Source organism: Haemaphysalis longicornis, unplaced genomic scaffold (assembly GCF_048455015.1).
Source record: "Haemaphysalis longicornis isolate Haplotype H1 unplaced genomic scaffold, Haemaphysalis longicornis Haplotype H1 scaffold_1, whole genome shotgun sequence".
Lineage (NCBI taxonomy): Eukaryota > Metazoa > Arthropoda > Arachnida > Ixodida > Ixodidae > Haemaphysalis > Haemaphysalis longicornis.
The window spans coordinates 23,466,299-23,478,680 of record NW_027526203.1 but is presented as its reverse complement, the minus strand read 5'-3'; the positions used below and the strand labels follow the sequence as shown (position 1 = coordinate 23,478,680).

Here is a 12,382-nt window from a genome sequence, read left to right as displayed (position 1 = left end):
GGGGACGGGTGCTGAGGTTCGAAACGTCGACTTCTTTTTGCGCCTTTATAATTTTTGCCGCAGTGGAGTCCGTTGGTTAGAATCAAAGGTCGAAGAATTTCGAAAATACGGTAATTTAATTGCGTTGTTTTGTGTGCCGAAGCCACGCGTACGTAAAGCTGAAGGTGAAACGTTTGCCCACAAACATCCATAATTCCTTGGGTAGTCCTGCGCGTAACCCATGTGCGTAAGACGCAGGGAAAACTAGAGAATGTATGCACGGGGAAAAAATGAAGTATTCGGTGCTGGCGAACTGGACGCCGCTTTCATGCATGGCTTAAGGGTGAGCTATTGATTGCATGATGACGCACCTATGTTCAACGCAACCGGTAAACAGCCAGGTAGTTGAATACCGAGATTAATAAAAAGAGCTAAAGATACAAAAAGAAGAAGAAAAAAAAACGAGTGAGAAGCACGGACAAAGCCTGGGGCTCATTGGGGCTGTGGAATGCTGCGTCGCTATACGACAAGTGCATTGGCTGCGTCGATAGTTTAATCAGGAAAGACGAGAAGAACGAAGAGGAAAGGTAACACTACTTCATGGTGTCAATTGCGCACAAACCGAGGGGTAACCACATGAAGCGGTTTTGGCGAGCGACGCGATAAGCGTATTTCTATGGATGTAGTGCAGTAGTGCGGGCGACAGCGAGAAGGGACAAGGTAGGACTAGAGTGGCTCTATGTAGTACTGCCGCTGGGTTCGCGCTCTTGGTACCGATCGGCGCGACAAATGTCAGCGACAGAGGGACGCTGCAGCAGTGCTTCCTTGTAGCTACGGTGGCGAAGGGGGGGGGGGGGGGGGGGGAGTGTCGATGATTAAAACACCGCAAGGGACAGGACACGAGTAAAAACGGCCAAGCACGAGCGCTGTCCTTGTCCGTTTTTACTCGTGTCCTGTCCCTTGCGCTCTTTTATTCATGGGTCCTTATAACGACTCACCCAGCTTCGCACTCTTGTTTAATAGCAAATAAAAGCTTATGAGGGGCCCTGACGTCACTTCTACGGAAGCAGCACAGGCTGTTTTAGGTGGTCTCCTTGTTTACTTGTATTTTGCGCACACTCGCCACCTCCTCGGCCTGTCCCGATCCACTGTCGTCTGCTTCGCCTGCGCCTGCCAACTAGTGGATATCGGCTTGCCTGGGTTATCATTTCACGCCACGGCGGACTGGTCTTCGCCGCCGTTGCTACGGCGCGGCTGCGGTACCCTCCTCAGAGCGAGAAAAAGCCTCGTGACTTCGACCACAGTCTCCCCAATGCGGTGGTGGCCAGCGGTGCTTCTAAACTACCTGTTCTTCATGTTGTCGCTTGTCGCTGTCAGCCGCACCACTTCTCCCCTGCACCCATAGAGTTGCACTTGACGTGTAGGTCTCCGAAACGTGTTCATGGCGTTGCGCCTTTACGGTTAGTGATAGGGTAATCTAACGATAAGGTTGCCAACGTTGGAAGGCCGGTAGACAGAAAGGACGAAAGGGTAGCGCCGGGCACCGCTTGGAGAAGATTTGTGATTCATTATGAGGTTTAACACGCCGACGATAGACAGGCCATGAGGCGCGCCGCAGTGGCGGGCTCCGGATTAATTTTTGGCACGTGGTGATCGTTACCGCGGGAAGATAACTCGAACACACGGCTGTTTTCGCTTTTCGCCTCCATCAGAAAAGCGGCCGCCGCGGCCGGGAATTGAACCCGTGTCATTGTGCAGCAGCACAAACCATTAGCCACTGAGCCACCGCGGTGGGTGCCGCATGAAAAAAGAAGAAACTTAAATTAAGCCATAATGCATAACACACGTAGCAATATATTATAAGCCAACCATAAATAACCTTTGATGGACCAACGACGTAAGAAAATATTTTGAGTAAGAAATAAAAAAGAAACAGCATAAGTGAACGTTGACATTCTTGGGTGCGTAATGCGTGCGCATTTTGACATACCAACATTGTCGGCACAATAAAACCTGTAAGAATCTAGGAAATACCGGCGCTGCTGTTCCTGTTCATCGATGGCGACAAAACAGTCTCTCGCATTACGGCTGCAACGGGGATACACACTGGGTTTTTCCAGCTCAGTTTTATCGAAATCGGGTGCGCATGCAACCGCCGAATGCTTCAGCCACTCAGTCTCAGGGAAACCGTTATGTGTCGCTTCTGCACTTGACGAGACCCTTTCACTGGCCACGGATCCAACTCTGTCCCCGTCATGATGATCCCCCCACTAGACCCGCCGCGGTGGCTCGGTGGCTAAGGCGTTGCGCTGCTGAGCACGAGGTCGCGGGTTCGATTCCCGGCCGCGGCGGTCGCTTTTCTGATGGAGGCGAAAAGCAAAAACGCCCGTGTGTACGAGATTTCGGCGCACGATAAAGATCCCCAGGTGGTCAAAATGAATCCGGAGCCCTCCACTACGGCGCGCCTCATCGCCTGCGTTGCGTCGGCGCGTTAAACCCTACAACCAATCAATCAATCGATGATCCCACTAGACTAGCGGATTGCGCGTGCATTGACGTGCCACGAACCACCACCACCGGAAAAGAACAATGCAACTGGGCTCGGCATTTTAATGGGTTTCGAGACTTATGAAGGGTAAACCACTCCCATTTAGCGTATACAGAGGGAAAGAGCGAAGCCAACAGGCGCGAGGATTCACGACAACAATATAGTCTAACGAGGTAGCAAGCCAGGGATCATTTCATAAGCCCCATCTGGTGTTACAGGCTCCTCTCACCTGGAGTGAACTAGAATATTCTAGTTGCATCTACTCTGGTTCACTCTATTCTATCCTAGTTCACTCTATTCTATCTAGTTCACTCTATTCTAGTTCGCTCTACTCTCACCAGTTCACCGGTGTCGGCGCCGAAGTTTCGCATCTGCAGCAGCAGCGTCCACCAGTGGCGTGCCATTTCCTGGTAAAACGTCTCGAAGAACACGTTGGTGTTGGGGCCGGCCACAAGGAGGGGCAGCAGGCAGAAGCACATCAGCACGAAGAACACCGGGACGGTCACCCTGCACGCGTTTCAGGGGGTGCCGAATAGTACCCTCACGGGGCCCCACAACGCTTTCGACGCGAGCGCAAGCAAGGGCGGTACCGGAAGTCACAGCGGTCACGGCGACATAGTCGTGTTGTCGTGAAGCTAGAACGTCTAGATAATATCTAGAATTACTGACGCCTGTTAGGAAACATATTTATCGGCTTCACTCTTCAGATACAGTGAACCATGGTTACAACGAAGTAGCTTAATTCGAAGTGTCCCGTTTATTTAAGTGCAGCGCTGTCCGGACCCAAATGCAGAAACATTGAGACCACGAGAAACCACGACGTCATTTTGCGCCTGAACGCGCCTAGAATAGGCACTCATCGCGTCCGGAATAAACACCCGACAGAACCGCCATTTTCCCTCTTCTGCACACCAAAAAGGTTTACTTCACCGATTATCTCCACTTGCCACTTCTACCTAAGTTGCCACGGCTGATTCGGCTGTAATAACTGAGCTTTTGTGGGGCAGTCGTGTATATAGAATTACCGCTTATATCGAATTTCCTTGCCGTCCCGTTCACTTCATTGTAACGAGGGTTGAAGGGTCTTAGCGACTACAGTGAACCCGCACTAAAACCCGCGCTAGGGAAAACGAGGACCGGATAGTGGGGACAACAAATGTGCTAAGTGATCTCATCTGCCCACCTAACTTTCTGCCGCCCCCTGCCACGCCTGCATTCTCTAGGGAAGTGGTTCTCAAATGGGGTTCGGCGGACCCCAGGGGGTCCGCGAGAGCATTTCAGGGGTCCGCGATGCTTCCCTCAAAACTTTTCCCCCGCCATTTTTTTCTCCATTTTGCCAGCATTTTCTTGCAATGCAAAAAGGTGGGTCCGCCGCATTACTTGTACGTTGAGCTTCTCCGCGTAGCACATATTTTAACATCTGATTTGTGCACAACACGCCAGCTATGAGAAGACAAAAAAAAAACAGACACACAAACAGCAGCATATGGGTGTCTAGAAGACTTATAGCTTCCAGTACAACTTGTTTCACAATATGGACCCGATCAACTTACGCTCCATCGTGGGGTCCCCCATCCATACCGCAAGCCCGAAAGGGGTCCCCGGGGCAGTCATGGCTGAGAACCACTGCTCTAGGGATCCACTCTGTTACCCTTAATGACCAACGGTTATCATCCCTTCGCATTACATGCCCTGCCCACACGCATTTCTTCTTCTTAATTTCTATCAATATGCCCTTAACAGGTGTTTGTTCCCTGACCCACTCCGCTCTCTTCTTGTCCATTAATGTTACACCTATCATCTTTCGTTCCATTGCCCGCTGAGTCGTCCTCAATTTAAGTTGAACCCTCTTAGTAAGCCTCCAAGTTTCTGCCCCCTGGGTGAGTACCGGTAAGATGGGCTGTCATACACTTTCTTCTTGTGGGGAAAAGAGAAAAAAAAAAAAACACGGGGAAAGGGGGGAGGGGTTTGGGGAGGGCTTTGCGGACCCCTGAAATGGCTCCGCGGAACAACCTGCGGCTCGCGGACCCCGTTGGAGGAACACTGCCATAGATCAAAGGTATCTTGGCGCATTGCGCGGTATTAAGCAGTGATGGCACCTTAAGCAGACGCTCGCATTGAACAGCAGTGCATATATCGCGATAATAAAGGGCAACGCTGTGTTGAGAGTTCGTCAGCAGCATATCACCCGCACAGCGCGAGCGCGATGCAGCTATCGCTATCTCTTTTCCGCCCTTCGCAAAAGTTTTGGCATTTTGTGGGCTCCGAAGAAGAGGGAAAAATTTAGTGTGGTGGGTGCGGAGAAACTTACCTGATGATCCTTCTCAATACGGCTATGACGCCAACCAGGAAACTGTTGTTCTTAACCTTGCGAATGTTGTACGCAAGAAAGAACCCACTGAAAGAAGGAAAAAAGCAACAGGTACATTGGTGAGACGCATGACGCAAGGGGATAAATGTACGACAATTTTTGCTCTCTCGAAAGTGCAAGCACCCGCGCGTTGTTGCCTAAAGAAAGGAGGGGAAGGCAGCAAAGCCGCGTGTTCAGGCTCCTACCTATACACGTTCGTCGCAGAACACCTAAGTAGTGTTCCTACTAACGTTTATTTAAACTGTTGAATTCACTTGGCGTTGCCTGTGCCTCGCATTTGTTCCTTTGATTTTGGTCTTTTGTACCTTTTAGTTTGAGCTGTACACTGCGTACTGATCCCGACCGTTATTCATGTGCACAGCACGGGTCGCCGGGTTCCTCGATTGCAATAAATACCTATCTCTTCTTAGACGTGACATTCTCTGATTTGGGGGTTTGCGCGTATATTCACCGGCTATTTCAGCAACGGACTCTAAGCACCTAGCAAGAATTAGAAATGTGACCAACCAGCCAGTTAGCGTGATACCAAATCTGCGTTATCGTCATCAAAAACTACCGTTCAGCCTCAACATGAATCCCTGTTTTTTTGTTCCTCATTTCCTTTCTTCACGCTGTTCAACCCGTGAATTCAGTCGTTATGTTCAGTTCACTCTAGCACAACGTGTTCACGGTGCACTTTTGTTTGCTCTCAGCTGTTTTGTGAAATCTTACACAAGGGAACATTTTTTTCTGCATTGCTTCTTTTTGTGTTCACACATTTATACCATTCTTTCGTATCCCACAAACAAGCCGGACCGACGGGTGTAGACCCACTCAGATCAGGAGAGCGCACTGACCTGAGGAAGAAGAAGGTGTCCACACTCAGATACGCCGTCGAAATGATGCAGAAGAACCAGCTGGAGGTGGCCTCAAGCACGTTGGCGTACCTCCCTGCGAGAGGTTGGAAGAAGGGCTCGATTCGGGGACGTCCTTATATGTGCGTGCCAGCCGGACCAGCTTTCTCCAATTTTTGAGAACGATGGTCTTTCTTGAACTACCCGAACGCGAAAATGTTGGTCGGACTGTCTGTTACTCTATTCAACCGCCGTGGCAAAGAACAAGTAGGTGAACGAATGCTTGAAAACAAAGTACATAGGCTACACTGTTAAAAATAAAACTCCTGGCATATGGCTCCCACGTGTCCAGAATATTCAGCACAAATAAAATCACGCCTATTTGGGGCCAATGTTTAAGTGTACAATAAAATAACGGCGTTCCTTTCATTAAGAATGCACGTTGGATTGGTTTTTACGATAGAAAATAAAAAGACAACAACCCAACAACAACGTGTTAATTAAAAACTGTTCCGAAGAAAGAAAAGATATCAGCGAACAGTGAAATAAAAGATGTAAGGTAGAGATGTTCCGCGCATACAAAATATAACAGGTCCGAAGAGATGGCGTGCGACCAGTGAGAACGCGGAAAGATCAAATTAAACTCATCAAACCTCCATTGAGTTCCTCATGGGATGGCTAGAGGCAAAGGGTAGGGAGTAAAAGGCTGGATGGGGAGAGGAGAGGGTGTTAGTTCGTCGGGGGTGGCTAAAAAAAATAAAAATGAAATAAAACATCGTAAGACCATCGTCTGTCGACGGCGTCTGCAGCGGCGCAGACAGATGTGTGGGCAATTCCCTCTTTTGTTGTCAATGGCGTTGTAATCGAGGGACCTTAAAGTATTCAGCAGCGACCAGCCTCGAGTGTGCCCACGTGCTGGGTCTTCGATTTTTCCTAATCGCAAAATTTCTGATAAATTCTATTCTTTCTCTCTCCGATATCTCGCTGAAAGCCACTATTCAGGACTGTAAAAATTACTTGTACGGAGGGTGATGAGGCCAATCGCCTTTATATGTACTAGTAATTTCACTGAGTAAAAAGATGAAGGAAGGAAGGAAGTAAAGAAGAGAAGAAAATGAGGCAGAAAAAGAAACGAGGGATTTCGCGATCTGTTCGGCCACTCTGTCTTTTATTCCCGTCTACTCAAGCGTGTGCGGAACCCTGATGTTGAGTTACATTCGCGTAGACAAAGGCTAGGCCACAAAGCCTTGTCCGATTCCCCTTCGACCAACTATCGCAGGCAAGCTGGATAACGAACGACAGAAAGAAAAAACAAACAAAAAGAAGAAAGAATAATTTGCGTCACTGTAGGGCATTCCCGTGGTTCAGCTTCACCACTGTGCACTCCAGTGACCAATCCACGCCACAACGAAGCGAATTCGGTCAATGGCACCAACATGTATACCGTGCGTTTGTGGTCCGCGCTGAAACACCGCGCAATGCAGAACGTGGTGCTTGCATTGAGTGATTCTATAGCGCAGGCCAAATCGTGTGCAAGACATCGTCATTCGCCGAAATTTCATTTCTGGCTGCACGCATTGATCAATATCGGGTGCACTGCGGTGAAGTTGAACCCCGAGATTGTCTTAGAGTGTAGGACAGCGCATTTCAGTGCTAACTAACGCAATTCGAGAAGCCCGAGTGTTAGTTATGCATGAGAAGAACGAGGGTCCCAATGAGTGCGGACCGATCGCGCTTACCGATGACCTGGTCCAGTGCCATGGAGGTGTGTCCCAGCACAATCCAGAGGATGCTGAAGAAGCGCAGGCCGTGCAGGAAGCGGTACTTGTGCGCGTCAGACTCGCGGTTCTCGTTCACCGAGAGCAGGAAGCGCGTGTTGCCCGGCACCGAGAAGGCCGTCAGCAGCCGCCTCGCCTTGCCTGCGATCGAGACCGCCCGCGGCGGGCAAATCAGCCAACGGTGCGTCCATCTCGACATACAGGGAACAGTATAGGGGCCAACCTCGTGATCTGTAACGTCTCACGCGATTCGCTTGTGGAATTACGCAACCATAGCAGGTTAGAGAGTTGCAGGTTTCCGGATCATCGCAGTTCATTCAGAAGTGATCACCCTGGACTTATTCAGTGTAACGGAAAATGTTTTCGCAGAGCTAATATTGAGGGGAAAATCTTGCTTTTCGCGCAGATTCAAGTTTACAACGTTGCTGTACAAGGTTACAGAGCCATGAAGGCTATGCCGTTTAAATGTGAGGGTAGTATCTTCACAACGAATTGCATAAAAACAATTTAGAGTCCTACAAGGTGTTTTACAGTGTTCATGCCCAAGCGAACGCCTTGCTCTATGCGAAAAATTACTTAGCTTCGACGGCTCTGAGAGTTCCCTGAGCCGCCGACCTTTAGAGCGAGAAAGCTGGGGGAATGAAAAATGTGAAGCACTGTTAAATTGCCGAAGGCATCCCCTTATCGAGCTCCATCGCCTCAGTCGTGTAGTGTGGTGGACGAGCGGCGAGCAGGGAGCTGCCTCGGTGTTGGCGAAAAAGAGCCGAGGGCAAACTTAACTGATTGATTTGGTTGATTATAGGGTTTAACGGGCCGACGCCACGCAGGGGATGCGGTGCGCCGTAGTGGAGGGCTCCGGATTAATTTTGATCACCTGGGGATCTTTAACGTGCGCCGAAATCTCGTACACACGGGCGTTTTTGCTTTCCGCATCCATCAGAAAAGCGGCCGCCGCGGCCTGGATCGAACCCGCGACCTCGTGCACAGCAGCGCAACGCCTTAGCCACTGAGCCACCGCGGCGGGTAGCAAACTTAACTGGTTTGCTGCATGGCGAGACATGAACAGCGACGATACAGGAACAGCATGGAGGCGACCGGCAGAGCTGCGCTCTTAGTTTAACCCCAAAAGTCGCATACTCGAACTACCCCGAGGGGGGGGGGATTTATATACAGAAGCGGCAACGGTTCCCCGCCTCCCCAGTGATTTTGCACTGGGCCCGAGCAAAGTACAGACACACAGGAACACTCTTGCCCGGGTTCGGGAGAGCCGGCGCACGTTGAGTATGAGGTCTGAGAGAGGGCGGAAAGGAGATCTCGGCGAACGCAGTCTGTTGGTATAGTCAAGTCTGAACATTCCGCCTTGCCGTAACTTTTTTTGAGGACGGCGGGCTTTCCTGCAGCACACAACAACTTCCCCGCACTACACCAAACTTGCAGCACGCGCGCACAGGGTAGCGGTGCGCTGAATCGTAACAGCGCGTTTGCTAATACATGAGTTGCCATGGGGAGCTTACGGTAGCAGGAAACAGTCAGATGCCAATTGTTCCAATGGAAGCACAAGAAAACAAACCTCACTTGGTTCGCTCGCTTCTACAAATCTACTACCATGAGAAATTTCCGCCAACTGTACACGAGACATCGGATTCATCCGCGTGAGTGGTTTATTCGTACTTCAAAGCGACGTTCCATTCGGGCTGTTTGTGCGGCACATGCACTGTCGTGTTTAAATGTACAGTATAATGCGGCAAATGTCGTTCTCGTGTGCGTATTATAAAATAACACGCATCACAATTGACCATTAAAAGTAATTTATAAGCGCACAAAGTTACATTAAGCTGGTTTCGTTAAAGAGCTTTTCATTGCAGTATGAAAATGACGTTCGTTTCGTGTACTTCGATTCAAGTGATGTGTGGGCTGTTTGTGTGTGTGTGTAAATACGGGAACGCAGTGGCTCTTGGAAAATGGCGGATATTCTTATGAAGAGCTGTAGCGCAGGGTGTGCCGCAGGAAGGAATTGAGGAAATATTGCGCGAGCAGGATGGAGCCATTCGCAACCTACTCTATACTACACCGGGCAGGCCCTTCGCAAACTGCGCAACACCTTAAGAACATTGGAAGAACACCTTAAGTATGACCCAATGCGTTAAGAAGAACCCCTTAAGTAAGACTCAATGCGTACGTCCAAGGGGCGCTTTGTGTCACGGACGGGCGGATTTGCTCTGGGAGTCACCTGTAGCATGCGTATTCCCACTTAAAACTCAAGCACGTCGCGCGACGGCCTGCGACGCGTGTCGCCCGATGAGGCGGTGCGACCAGCGACAATGTGGCTGCGTTTAGCTGAGCTGTTACCCGTTTTGTATGACTTCCTATGTTTCCACCATTTGCATGGGAGAGAGACAGAGAGATAGAAAGAAACATTTATTTCTGGAAATTGGGGGAGGGTAAAGAAGGGTGTTAAAGTAAAGTTCGCATTCGAAGAAATATATGACATTATCGTGACAAGAACTGGTAGAAGTCGCTCTAAAACACATGCTATTAACATAGAACAAAGTCGCAAGCATTGCGGGTAGTGGGAGGAGACGAATATAATCAATTCAAGGAGTCCACTTTCAACCTATTATTGCAGGACGAAATACTGCTTGGAAGCCACTTCACTCGTGTCAAGGCCGGCAGAGTTTGCGCCTTTTCACAGATGCACAAATGCTGGAGGCTTTGAACTTCACGTTGTCGACTACTAGGAGGTCCCTCCCCAGTCCACGACTATGGGACCACCTAGAGTTATGTATGCACCGTAAAATTTCAACTGCGACAATAAACTGAAACTGACACTGAAACTCACCGATAGAGGTACGAATAGGCGGCGAGTCAGCCTACCGTGCCGCTATCCATCTATCTACGAAGACTACTTGCTTTTACAACTAAAACACGGTTCTTCGCACTAATGAGTCCCACGCTCTTCGTTTATTCGTACATGTGTGTACACTGAACCCGCTGACCAAGGAACCGAAGCGCACGGCAAGTCCCATGACCGGATGAGGCTCGTCGCCATTTGCAATGCCGCGGATGCTTATTCCCGGCTTCGTCAGCAGACTCTGCGACCAGGATTGGCTGACTGGTTTGACGGGCGTTCACGCAACAAAGAAATTTGGCGATCGGCTGTGCCGTCGCAAAGCTACAAAAAGCGACGGGCGGCTTATGGCTTTGCGACGTCGCGAACGCCGAAAGACGTCTGCGGTTTGGGGATGTATCGGGTGTACAAAAACTTCCGACTTCACAGGGGCATCGCAACATGGCTGCTCGCCGCCGTGGGAGCATACATCGAAGCCACGCGAGATTCGTTCATAGCTTACGACGGAAACGTAATTATCGGTTGGCGAACGCGTAATTTCATGATAGGCAGTCAATGGCCTCGTCAGATACCCCCGAAGAATTTGGGAGGTGTTGCTACTCTTTCGACCTCTTTCCCCCTTTCGACCAGTGCCTATAGAAACGTCGCCTGTCAGCTAAAGACTAAGCCTCTTCAGTTATGATAAAAAAAATTGGCCGCGTATCTGCTCCTTTCGTTGCAAATGTGACGATAGTCTTTGTAGACATTTGCCAAGGAATGCCCCCCTTTGCTTTCCCGCTCATCTCTCATGCTGTTCCTGTACCGTCGCGCTCATCCCAAGGTAAACACACTAAAGGTTTGCGAAAGGCGATTTGAATTTACCGCGTTCCACTGCTACTGGCCGGGTTCCTCGATGCCAGCGCTGCAGTACGGCGGAGACGCGCGTGAATGGAGGCGGCCGACTACAAGGTTTATAGAACCGCGTCGCCGTGCTCCACGTGCGTTCCAAGCAGAACGTGGAACCTAGCTAGTGGAACCTTTCGTTGCTGTGGCCGCGTGATTTTTCATATGCCGCCAGGAGGCGGCGGTTTTCTGCTGTAGATGTAGAATATCATTTGCTATAGAAAAACCAAGCATCCATGAATTTTTTAATAAAGGATCACTGTAGATATCCCTTGCGTACTAATTTCCTGTCTTATATTTGCGTAATGTCTTGTTCTTGTTCAACAAAGTTGACAAGTATGAATGTATAAACCGGGCTTAGACGTTTACAGTTGGCTGTGAGTATATGACTATTGCGCAGTAAGCATTTTACTTTAGCCGGGTGGCTGAATCGAGTTACAATCAGACAGACTTACAGACAGACCAAAAATTCTCGGTTTAAGTAGCCCAAGAAAAAATGTCGTTTTTAAAATCGCTGCGTACCGACGTGAGGCTACGTTATTGGCTGACTCGATTCATAATGGAGCTCGGTTGTTTCTCTGTCTTGACTGCGGAGGTGTCGCGGACAGCGAAGAACACTGCGGCCCGCTGTGCAGCGCCCGCCGCCAGCAAAAGCACATGGGCAAAGAGCGACGCGTTCGCGCACGCGTATTCTCTCTCTAGAAACTAGCGTCACAAAATAAAGGCTTTTAGAGTATCGGCACTCTTTCCTCTCATTGTTATGTGCCGCCAGGATTTTCATTGGTCGGTCGGCATATAGGCATATGCCGTTTATATATAGGCGCAGCCATTTTGTTTCTGGGTGCCCCCCCCCACTCTCTCTCTCTCTCTCTCTCTCTCTCTCTCTGTATGCTGCGCGGACGCTAGAGCGGCCGGTCACACTCTTCCCGTCACAACCGGCGGCGGTTTCGTTGGGAGAGATGGCAACACTCCAAGCAAGAAACAAAATGGCCCCCAGACGCTTCCGGGTGCACGAAGTGGTGGTACTCTTAAGCGTAGCTTATTTAGTGACACTACAAGAAAGCGGTCCGTCCGGAGCACGTATAAAGGCTACCGGACCGTTTGAGAAAGGAAGAAAAACAAAACGCGCGCGGAAACGCGTTG

The 12,382-nt window shown here is 49.8% G+C and overlaps 1 protein-coding gene across 1 annotated transcript in view; it reads right to left on the bottom strand.

The window, feature by feature from the left end:
- LOC144158531 (nose resistant to fluoxetine protein 6-like) overlaps window positions 1-12,382 on the bottom strand; it is a 64,407-nt gene that overhangs the window by 29,788 nt on the left and 22,237 nt on the right. Inside the window, exons 6-9 of the mRNA XM_077689494.1 lie at window positions 7,471-7,650; window positions 5,735-5,828; window positions 4,839-4,925; window positions 2,866-3,034 (exon numbers count right to left, since the gene is read on the bottom strand). Coding sequence (XP_077545620.1) covers window positions 2,866-3,034; window positions 4,839-4,925; window positions 5,735-5,828; window positions 7,471-7,650 — 530 coding nt within the window. The remainder of the gene's footprint in view (window positions 1-2,865; window positions 3,035-4,838; window positions 4,926-5,734; window positions 5,829-7,470; window positions 7,651-12,382) is intronic.